The sequence below is a fragment of the Equus quagga genome, chromosome 8, assembly GCF_021613505.1.
Source record: "Equus quagga isolate Etosha38 chromosome 8, UCLA_HA_Equagga_1.0, whole genome shotgun sequence".
Taxonomy (NCBI): Eukaryota; Metazoa; Chordata; class Mammalia; order Perissodactyla; family Equidae; genus Equus; species Equus quagga.
In genome coordinates this window covers 59,713,065-59,725,560 of record NC_060274.1, presented here as the reverse complement: position 1 = coordinate 59,725,560, position 12,496 = coordinate 59,713,065, and the positions used below count along the sequence as shown (strand labels likewise).

General features: G+C 36.8%; 1 protein-coding gene across 1 annotated transcript in view; it reads right to left on the bottom strand.

Annotated features, from left to right (window-relative positions):
• CDK14 (cyclin dependent kinase 14) overlaps positions 1-12,496 on the bottom strand; it is a 550,173-nt gene that overhangs the window by 258,547 nt on the left and 279,130 nt on the right. Inside the window, exon 8 of the mRNA XM_046669616.1 lies at positions 5,784-5,907. Within this exon, the coding sequence (XP_046525572.1) occupies positions 5,784-5,907 (124 nt within the window). The remainder of the gene's footprint in view (positions 1-5,783; positions 5,908-12,496) is intronic.

The window sequence follows — 12,496 nt, the reverse complement described above, 5'->3', positions numbered from 1 at the left end:
GTGATTGCTGAAGGTTAGGGTGGCTGAGGCAATTTCTTATGATAAGACAACAATGAAGTTTGACTCATCAACTGACTTTTCCTTTCATGAATAATTTCTCTGTACCATGAGATGCTGTTTGATAGCACTTTACCCACAGTGGAACTTCTTTCAAAATCGGAGTCAACTCTCTCAAACCCTTCTGCTGCTTCATCAACTAAGTTTACATAATATTCTAAATCCTTTGTTGTCATTTCAACAATCTTCACAGTATCTTCACCAGGAAAAGATTCCATCTCAAGAAATCACTTTCTTGCTTTTCCGTAAGAAGCACCTTCTCATCTGTTCAAGTTTTATCATGAGATTAAAGCAATTCAGTCCCATATTCAGGCTCCTCTTCTAATTCTAGTTCTCCTGCTAGTTTCTAGCATCACATCTGCAGTTACTTCCTCCCCTGAAATCTTGAACCCCTCAAAGTTACCCATGAGAGTGGGAATCAACTTCTTCCAAACTCCCGTTAAAGTTGATATGTTGACCTCTTCCCATGAACCATGAATGTTCTTAATGGCATCTAAGATGGTGAATCCTTTCCAGAAGGTTTTTAATTTACTCTGCCCAGGAGAGGAATCATTACCTATGGAGCTCTAGGCTTACAAAATCTATTTCTTAAATAATAAGACTTGAAATTTGAAATTACTCCCTGATTCATGGGCTGCATAATGGATGTTGTGTTAGCAGGCATGAAAACAACATTCACCTCATTGTACATCTCCATCAGAGCTCCTGGTGACCAGGTGCATTGTCAATGAACAGTAACATTTTGAAAAGAATCTTTTTTCTGAGCAGCAGGTCTCAACTGTGGGCTTAAAATATTTAGTAAACCATGTTGTAAACAGTTGTGCCGGCATCCAGGCTTTGTTGCTTCATTTACAGAGTGCAGGCGGAGGAGATTTAGCATAATTCTTAAGGGCCCTAGGATTTTCAGAATGGTCCATGAGCACTGGCTTCAACTTAAAGTCACCAGCTGCATCAGTCCCTAACAAGCTGTCCTTTGAAAGTTTGAAGCCAGGCATTGACTTCTCCTCTCTAGCTATGAAAGTCCTGGATGACATCTTCTTCCAATACAAGGCTGTTTCATCTACACTGAAAATCTGTTGCTTAGTGTAGGCAACTTCATTAATGATCTTAGTTAGATCTTCTGGAGAACTTGCTGCAGCTTCTAGATTAGCACTTGCTGCTTCACCTTGCACTTTTATGTTATAGAGATGGCTTCTTTCACTAAATCTCATGAAACAAACTCTGTTAGCTTCAAACTTTTCTTCTGCAGCTTCCTCCCGTCTCTCAGCCTTCAGAGAATCGAAGAGAGTTAGGGCCTTGCTGTGGATTAGGCTTTGACTTAAGGAAACATTGTGGCTGGTTTGGTCTTCTAGCCAGACCACTAAAACTGTCTCCATATCATCAGTAAGGCTGTTTCGCTTTCTTATCATTCATGTGTTCACTGGAGTAGTACTTTTAATTTCCTTCAAGAACTTTTCCTTTGCATTCACAACTTGGCTTTTGGGTGCAAGACACCTAGCTTTCCACCTATCTCAACTTTCAACACGCCTTCCTCACTAAGCTTAATCATTTCTAGCATTTTATTTAAAGTGAGAGACATGCAAATATTCCTTTTACTTGAACACTTAGAGGCCATTGTAGGGTTGTTAATTGGCCTGATTTCAATACTGTTGTGTCTCAAGGGATAGAGAGGCCCAGGGAGAGGGAGAGAGATAGGGAACGGCTGGTTGGTGGAGCAGTCAGAACACACACAGCATTTATTGATTAAGTTCGCTGTGGTTTGTGGTACCTGAAAACAGTTACAACCAGAACATCAAAGATGCCTGAACACAGATCACCATAACAAATAAGCATGGTTCTAGACACAGCACAGACACAAGTGAGCAAGACAGGCCACATCCCTACCCTCACAGAACTTACAATCAAGCAGTGGAAGCAAAAAATAAACAGATAAACCAATGAACAAAATAATTTCAGTGCACTATCAGTGTTATTGAAGAAGTTAAAGTGGATGATAGTAACGACAAAGGTTCTACTTTTGGAAAGGTGGCCTCTTTGAACAGGTAACACATAATCTATGATCTGTATGATGAGAAAGAGGTAGCCAGGTGAGAACCAGGAGGAAGAGTACTCCAGGCAAATGAAAGACTAAGTAAGAGGCTCGGATGTGGGGAGAAGTTTGGGGTGTGGTTGTACCACAGCAGGCTTGGAGGAGCAAGGTGGGGAAGACCCAGGCTGGATAAGGGATTTGAAATATTTTTTTCCCAAAGATAATGTAAAGATGAACCCTTTTTTAGAAATGAGTCTGAATGCCTCTACACAATTTTATTATTTTACTATATACAGACAGGACAAACTTTTGCATTAGTAAAGCCACAGAGATTCTAAATCATGTGTAATTTACTTATTCAAAACGCATATAGAAAATAAGGCTGATGTAAGTGCTTAAATATGACTTGTTTACAAGAAAAAGAAAAGTTACAGCATTTTCACCACCTCGACTTCAGAACTGCATTCTGTTTGAATCTGAATGGGTCTACAAATACATTATCATCTGGTTTACCTTGTCCAGCAGGTAAAATCTCCGAAGTACTGAGTTTGAACTCACTCATTACTACTAAATTAGTCAAATGATAAAATATTCTTTAAATTACGGGATGTAATTTTTGGTATTAGTGCAATCTATTTTCACAGCATTGGTATCATATTTGTGGTATGTAGGAAACGGCAAATATATATATGTATATGTGTGTATATATATATTTATATATATATAATGATCAATAATTTACCTGAAGATTAGGCAGCTCTGTAAGGTAAAATATCTACACGTATAAATATAAAGACCCCAGGCCACCTGAGATTGAAGGGTATGGATCAAGCATCTGAATTATAGCTTTGTAACCAACTCCCTATGTGATCGAGGCTGGGCAAGTCTCTAACCCTCTTTGAATCTCTTGTCTCTCTCTCAAAACTAGAAGCTACTATACCTTACTAGGCTGAAAAGACAATGAAACAAAAATATCTAAGCATCTGGCGCATAGAATGAACTCACTAAATTTTAGTATTTCTCCTTCTTCCTCCATATATGTTTCTAATAAAGATAATAGCATTTACAATATGGTAACAATAACCATACAGATTTCATTTGTCTCCTTTAATTAAAATTTTATGGTCTTTTTCCCATAAGAGAAAAAGATAGAACAAAGGAACTGTTTCTAAAGCTCTTTATATATCACGCTCAGAATTAATACCTAGTTTTTGTGATTGTTCTGCTGCCTGGAACCATCCCATTGTGACTGTCTAGCTTCTCCCCAGCTTCCACTGTGTTCCCTTCATCTCAGACACAAACACGTGCCCAAGTGCAGTAATTCACAGTTAACTGCATGTCTTACATTAAAAGATAAAAATAATGCACAATTAATTGGGGGAAATTGTCAGTTGGTGAATGAGTCTTGCTCATTACACCTTGTGCACAGGATGCACACCAAGTGTGTGTTCCAGGCAAGAAGATTCAGTCCATGACACTGAGGGGAGGTGCACGGCACAACCTTTCTGTATTGCAGTCTGATCTGAAGAATCAAATGCTTTAAAACACTGAACATTACAATTGCAGCAGATACAGCTTTCTCTATAAGGATGTTCAGTACAGGACTGTACATAACAGTGAATAATTAGAAAGAACTAAAATTTTAATTGATAAAGGATTGAATAAAGAGACTAGATTTGGGCCATTAAAGGAAAAATCTAAGCTGTTACAAACGATTTTTTCATATTTAATAACATCAGAAAATGTTCATGACACATTCTTCAGTGAAAACTGTTTACAAGACAATATGTTTCTTTTCTTCAGGATATATAATAGGTGTAAGAAGCAAAAAGACAGAGGAGGAGGAGAAAGGTACTGAGAAGTACCTTGTTGTATATAACAAAAATGTTAACATTTGTTATCTCTGAGTTGTTCATACTTTCTAAAGTTTCTAATTTTCTAAACAACTTTCTAAGTTTTTTAAAATTAAATTTCAATTTATTTCGAACCTGATACTATAAAATGTCACTGTTAAAGATCCATAAGAATCTTTTAAAATGAACTTACCTATTATAATAAAAACATCATCATAAAATTAAAAAATAATCCCCAGTAAGCAATTATATACAATCCTATTATGCCTTTGGTTATATAGACAAAATTAATTTTGTAAAAATGTATTTTATAAATATACAAGAAAACCATGTTCAATAAAATTAACTGTTCAATACAATAATTTATTGAAACATATACTTTATAGTATAGTATTAACACACCAGAAGAAAATCACTATAAATCCTTATTAATTTACTGATATTAACAAACTACAAAATAAGTTCATGGCAAACCCAATAATCTCAAATTTGAGGAACTGCAAATCTTCACTCCTCTGCCCACCTACTCTCCCATCATTTTCTATCCTGTAATAGAAAAGACTTCACATTTAGCTACCTAGGATTATTCTATGCTAAAATCTGGCAATAAACAACACATACACACACACAGAGTTTCATTATTTCTACCAAACTAGATGAGAACAAATGACAAAGTTTTGCAACATATCACTAATCATGCTAACTTTTGTTTTATTTCACTTTTAGGAGAAAAGAATATACAAAACTCCACAAAGCAGATTCATCCCAAAGATACTGAACAGTCTACTAATCTTGAAATAAGAAAGAAACATTTCCTGCTCTCTTTTACTTATTAGGGGATAAGGTGGAAAAAGATAATCATATTTCAGCAAAAGCCCACATCTCAACCTCAGGCATCTTCATGTCCCAAGGGTAATATTTCCATTCCACTCTTAATGGAACAAATTTCTAATCAGAATATGTATTCAAAAATAATTGAGGCAATGCAATGCCAACACATCATGCTGTCAGCAGCATTCCCTGGTGCTGGGAATCAACTCAGCACAGTCTCTGGCATGACAGACAGCCAGAACAACGCAGAAATGTCAGACTTGAGGAAGAGAGGCGGGCTAGCAAGGATGATACAACAGTTTTGCTCTCCTTTGGGAGCTTAAGACAGGGTTTAGAGGAAAGTTTCTAAGCTAGAATAGGTCAAGCCTAAAACTTTTAAGGAAGGGATGACTTATAATGGGTCCAGGCTAGGACCTCAACTTTAAATCAGAATAGATATCTACTTTTGTAAAGTTATTAAGAATTGTTGAAACAACAGTCACTTTCAGAAAGGTTAACACCGCCCCCAGATTTTTTAATTATTAAAATTTTAGGGCAACATATACCATTGAATATATTTTATGATGCCCTGAAAAAGTCCAGAGGCTTAAGTGAGATTTCTTCAAGTTTGACAACATATTGATAATTGCTGAAGCTGGGTGATGGATAATGGGGGTTCATTATACTATCCTTCCACTTTTGAATGTGTTTGACATTTTCATAATACAAAAAATGAAGACAAATTAGGTTTCTTTCAATATATTTTATGCTCAAAGTTTTGCTGACCTTTCTTTTGGAGATATATGAGATCTGATTTATACTTAAGATTATTTAAGATGCCAACGAGCAGTCTGAATTTTTAAAAATCCACCAAGCATGATCTTGATCATTAAAAAAAGAAAATTTCTTGACTCCTGAAAAAATTTTACCGTGTTCTATAACGATAGAAGTGCACCTAAACAAATGCAGTGCCACCATCTGCCTGGCATTCTCACAGTGTGACAAAATAGACTGGTAATTAACTGCTTTCCTACCGAAATCTGCCAGCTTTAACTCCCCCGTGTCACTGATCAGAAGGTTCTGTGGTTTCAGGTCTCTGTGCAAAATGTAACGCTGGTGGATGTAAGACAGCCCTCGCAGCAACTGAAATAAAAACAACTGAAAAAATAGGGAGACAAAAGTTAAAATCTGAACACAGGTAAATGCCAGCTTCCACATACAGTTTGCCAAGCACTTGTATTTAGTGAAAATGGGTACCCATCATTAAATTTCCTACCAAATTATTTAAACAGAATGCGCATAAAGGTATGGAAATCCCTAACTCATTAAGAAATAAATCTGAAAATTTCTAACAACCTATGATGTCAACCCAGAGTGATACCTCCTCAGCCAGAGACATCTACAATCCAATCTGTGTTCTATAAATTAAGCAAAATGGAAAGAATCAATTGTTTAAAACATTTGTTTTCCTCAGGCCGGAACTGATGTTGGAGACAGAAGAAAAAAAAATCTACTCATAACATCATTAAAAGAAGAATTTTTTACCAAGCTTATGTAAATGTGCACATATTTAATTCCATAGAAATGACACAAACATAGTACCCAAGGATTCACCCATTAATATGCTTTAAGGAATGGAAAGATAAGATGATTTCAAATAATTAAAACAAAAACAGTCACATGGTCCAATTAATACTATGCTGTAATTACATTGCTTTTGCACATATGGCCTTAGAGATTAGGCTGTTGCCTAAAGACAGACATGTATCTTCACTAATTACAGCGCAGACACATCCTAAAGGGAAAGAAAACAGAGAAATCAAGAATTCAAGAGCAATATTTTTGTAAGAAGTAATTTTAAGAAGGAACTGATGGCCTTCTCTGTTTAGTTTTATATTGTATCATATCAAATGGTTCTATTTTGATAACAGAAAAACATGAATTGCTAGGCTTTCCAATATTCTGTTTATGAAAAAGAGAATATTTTTAAACAATTTTCTTGCCAAAATAATCCTAATTGACATACTTTTTAAAAATAAAAATAAAAACAAATGTTTTAAGTGCCATCAGTATTCTAGTCTATAATCAGCTGGCAACAAAGTGCAGTTTCAGGGATATTTTAAATGAGTTAGTTGTCAAAGATTGATGGTATAAAGATTCCAGAATATTCTACTGGAAAAGATCAGCAACTCCTTGAGGGCCCTGGAAGCTACTATTTCTAGACTATTTTTCAACTAACTCAAGGCTACAAAAGCCACATAAATTTTTTACAGGGTAGATACCTTGAAATAACAGTAAGATGAACTCATTTCAAAATCTCTGTGTGTGATAATACGCTGTGCAGCAGTGAAGGCCTAAGATCATTATTTCCAGATCTAAGTATCGGAAAGTAAAGTCTGTTCTGTGTTAGCCTAGATTAAATTACTGGCTCAAGAACCTCAGACAATCTCTCTAGACTCCTTCTCTCAATCATTCCTGTGCAGCAGATGGAAAGACCTAACACCATCACCAACAGCTTCCAGTCTCATTCCATACGTCTAATACCCCCTGCAGCCTGAAGCCTAAAGCTTACAATTTCTAAGAAACTCCGTATCCCTTCAGTTTAAAAGGGAGAAAGAGTGAGTCAATAAAGCCATTTTGTGTTTTCAAAAGATTAAAAAAAAAAAAAGAAAGAAACACAAAGGCAGATCATGTAACAAATAAACAATTTCAAAAATAAACTGATTTCGAAAATAAAGCTTGCGTTTTACAAGGTGCTAACTGATCTGGGGCCTAGCAGAGACTAATCACAATGTGACTGTCTATTTAACCATGGCAATGTGTTTTAGTTTAACAAACAAATGCCACCAAGTGCCAGCCACCAGTCTATGCATCATAGAACATGACCTTATTTAATCTCTGTAACAGTTTTAATGAAGACGGTACTACTATTATCTCTGCATTGATGAGGAAACTGAGAACAGTTTCTCAAAGTTACACAGCAATTAAGTGGCAGAGTCAGGACTCAAACCCAGGCAGTTCGACTCAAAAGTCCATGCCCTTAATCACTCCACTATAGGAATCTTGGCCAGAAACCAACACAAGTAAGCAGTGTTGACATAGAAGCTGCTTCCTCCAACCGACAGGATAATGTCTGGGCATCTAACACCATGGCTTTCACGGTCTCTGAGCTGGGCCCCGATTCCAGCTGAGTGCCCAGGCGTCATCACTCTACATTCCCTGACTCCAAGCAATCTCGCCCAGCTCCACGCTCAGAGCACGCTGCTCTTCACGCCTTACCTTTGCTCTTGCCTCTTCTCTGACAGAAAAGCCCTCTTCCCCTTTGCCTGCTAATCTCCATGTATTTCTTAGGTCCTCAAGAATCACTCCTCCCTGGAGCCTTCCATGACCACCTCCCCAGGCCTTCACTCCCTCTACAGGTCTGTGTGGGGCAGCCTCTGCATGTCTACCACAGTATGATGTTATCCTACCTCCCACAGACTGGATGCCTTAACAGTCTTCCTAATCTGGGTACACAGATGACACTCCTATACCAGTAATGTGATTACTGAACTGAATTTAGAGCAGATACAAAACTAACAGATAGAAAACACTGGAATAGATTCTCTAGAAGCTAAGGGTAGAAGTGGGCAGATCAACCGTCCCAAAGGGCTCTTCTTTTAATACTTTTACTAATTAGTGAAAATATATAATCCTCATATGAATACAGAAGCTATTCAAATAGGATATCACATAAAAGGAGATTAAGAAAATCAGCTTTAGGAAAGGATGCAACTACACACTCCAATTACAATCGTATACATGACAAACCAAGCCCCATACATGACAAACAGAGTCCCAAACACTAAGTTATGCCCCCAAACAATTTTTAGGTCATTAAGCAATGCACGAAGCTAAGTCAGAACAAATCCTTGTAGAATAAATTCACTCAGGATTTATTAAGTGCCAAACATGTGCCAGATGCTGTCATGCAAGAGAGATGCAAAGGTGAACAGGAAACAAGATGGGAGTCCCTGGACTCAAAGAGCTCACAGCCCACTTGGTATGAGAGACACGTAAACAGATGACTGCCACTTAAAAAGGCCTGCACTGTAACAGCAGCACGAGCTGAGTGTACTTAAGGGGCAGAGGAGGGAGGCTCTAACAACAGCAAAAATGTAGACTTGCTCCTGCCACGATATGGAAAGCAGCCTGTGCAAGGGAACCAACTGCAAGAAACCCGGCACTCTGAAAACAGCATTCATTCCACACAGAATTGCAATAAGGGGCCAGCCCAATGGCATAGTGGTTAAGTTCACACACTCTGCTTCAGTGGCCTAGGGTTCGTGGGTTCAGATCCCTGGAGCAGACCTACACGCTGCTCATCAAAGCCATGCTGTGGCGGCATCCCACATACAAAATAGAGGAAGACTGATGCAGATGTTAGCTCAGGAACAATCTTCCTCAAGCAAAAAGAAGAAGATTGAGATGTTAGCTCAGGGTCAGTCTTGCTCACCAAAAAAAAAAAAAAAAAAAAAAATTTAATAGGAAAATGAGTTGAGCATTCACTAGATGCACAAGGTGAAATGAGTTATGCAACAAACTCTTGCTATTTTGAGGGGAAAAACTGAGGAGACCAAGCAAGCAGATCACTTAGATAAGAAGAGAAGCTTAAACAAATAAATGAAAAGAAGACGATAAAAACTGTAAAACTACCAACTCATCATCATAAAAGTGATGGTGGCAAGGGGAGAGCTGTCTTCATCAAAACCATTAGAAAACTTGGTGCTTTAGAAATAACACTTTAATATGTTTAACAGAATATGCACTGCTAGCTAGGGGTGGGAAGGCTGTAAGGAAGCAGTGGCCATGCTGAGTTAAACAGAATGTGTCCCATGGAATATTCTTTGAGAATGTCTTGAGAACTCAAGTCTTGAGACTTGAGAACTTGGGGATCTCTTCCTTTAGACAAGCAGGCAAGTACCTAACTTTCCCATGTAAACTTCTAAGAAAGCCTCTTCACTTGGTTGCTGTATAAATCACCACATAACAAGCTATGCTTAATCTTTGTGGAAACCAGAGGGCACTGTGGGAACAAGAAGGACCACCAAAGAGGGGCCACATGCAGAGAAAGAGTATAAATCAGCTTTGCTACTTGCTAACAGAAGTTAGTAAACATGGAGGCAATCTCAGGTACAGATTGAAAAGAAAAGAACAGAGACTAATACTAACTGAAGGCTTATGCTAATTTAAAGGCTGTTTCAAGTACTTTTACATATATCATTTAATCCTTTCCATCTATAATCTGGTATTTTTCCTGTTCTTTTAAACAAAGGAGAAAACTAAGGCTCCAAAAGCACAAGAAATTTACTCAAGGTCATCCAACCATCACACAGCGCTCATGAACTTTCCATTATACTTCATTACCTTAAATGAAGTGGGGCTTAATAAATGCATGGGTGAATACAACCATACATCCAATATAATCAGCACTTTTAGTAAGTGAACCCAAGTTTGTAAAAGTCTCAATTAGCATATTATGTAATGCGCATATGATTCTCAAATTTCTGTTTTCACTATCTAAAATTCTCTTAGAAATAAATAACATGGCAGAAGACAGCTTTATGTACTGAAGTTGATAAATTAACATATTTGAAATTCTCTTCCTATCTTTCTACGGTAGTCATAAGGTCTTCCCAAGAATACTTTGTCACCTCAGGATAGTCTATTCAACTTTACAAAAGGATATTCCTCCAAATTCTTCAGTATAATCACTGAAGATTTATATTTTAGTTTGAATATGTTCACTTTCTGCAATAAAATTGATACAATGAACAGTGACACTTTGCCAGCAGCAGATCTATCTATAGCCCATTTGTCTTGCCATCCCCAGCAAGAAGCTGCTCATATTGTCACTGCTATGGCATACACTTCTTACGAATATCCTTTAATACTTTTTCTATTCCCTTCTGAAACTCTTTAGACTTTAAAATCGATAAAAATTATCAAGATAAAGCTTTTTATCAAAACATTTAGAGTAAGTTTGGCACACATAATTGGACTCAATATATTGTATTTATTACTCAAAAGAATTATTGGAATTTGCAATGAGCAACAAATTTTATATTCCCCACCCCCTTCAAGTCTAAAGATGTGTGGTCAGATGCTCTCTGTCTCAATGTTTATAATCATTAGGTTCCACAAAGAGTCTGAAATACCTGCATTATTTAATATATGCAGTTCCACTTAACATGAGATTAAGCACGGTGAACATCTTGCGGATTGTCAAGGCATGGGTCAACTTCCTTTAAGGAATGTCCAGATTAGCAATGGGCCCTATGCCTTATGGGTATACCACCAGTTCTTATAAAGACAGTTAGCTAAGCTACTTTTCTGTCATTTGGGGACCAAGCTTAACATCTCTGTATCTTGGGTTTCTCATCGTGAACATGACTGATTGTCTTAGATACCTTTAATATTCATTCATGTTGTAAAACTTTTCATTTCATAATTTTATGAATAACAGAAATAGAAGGGACTCTACAAATCAAGCAACTCTAATAACTGCCATTTACTAAGTGTTCACTATGCTAGACTTTGTGCTAAGTGTTTTATAGTCAGTAGATAGTTTAATCCCCCCAACACCTCTGACAGGCAGATATTATTATCCCTATTTCACAGATAAAGAAATACAGGCTCAGAGAAATTAAGTGAATTGGCTAAAGGGACACGTAGCAAGTAAGAGGTAGTACTGATACTTGAATACATTTCTGTCCTGCTCTGACACCCACAATTAAGAGTACTGCTATTAAAAAAGTACGTGTACTATTTGGTTAGAGTAGCTACACATCGTCTGAACCCAAGGCTAGAAAATGTGACACTGGCAAATAAACCAAAACTGTACATGGGTCATAAATACTTCAAATAATATGCCCCATGTTTAACACCGTATCATTTAAAAATCCACAGGGTGCACAAACATTAAATTACCCATACATCAAACTTTCTAGAAATGAAAAATAATTAGAAACTTTGAGTACCCAAAATATCTAATGAATGTGAAAATATTTTGTAAAATGCATCAATAATGGTTTTATTATAATTTTAGGTCTTCTTCAATTTTTAAAAGCCACAGAATGATTCGTTATGATTCATTCCATTTAGCTGAGTTTCAAATTTGTAAATACCTAATCCAAATATCAAATCCTAATTTGTAATACAATGTACACAGTACACACTCCAATAGTTTCTACTTTACAAAGCTTCACTGCAATTCTATGTGTTGAATTTTTAAGAAAGAATACGTAGAAGGTTATACAGAGACATAAGGGAGACAGAAATAAAAATCTAGATAATCAACATTATGGTATAATTTGTGTGTCACTTTGGACATACTTGACAGTATTAAATGTGCTACTGGGATGGTGTAAGACACATCTATTCATGCCAGGGCATCAGGTCACAGATGTGTCCTTTTTTGTCGTGTACTACAGATGTGTCCAGCTCCTGGAAAATCTAAGTAGCAGGGACTGTTTCTCTTGCCACTTTTTGCCCTTTCTGAGTTCTTCCATTCAACTTTCTGCTTCTTTGTTCCACTCTCTTAAGATCCTGAGATATGTAACATGTTTCATCACTTGTAGATAACGTAATAATTTAATTTACATTCGCTAAGCTACGTAAACATTAATATCCTATTCCCAAAGCTGATAACTTTTTGGAGAGGAATAATTCAAAAACTAAGAATTTCAGGTACTTGGGCAAACTCTTG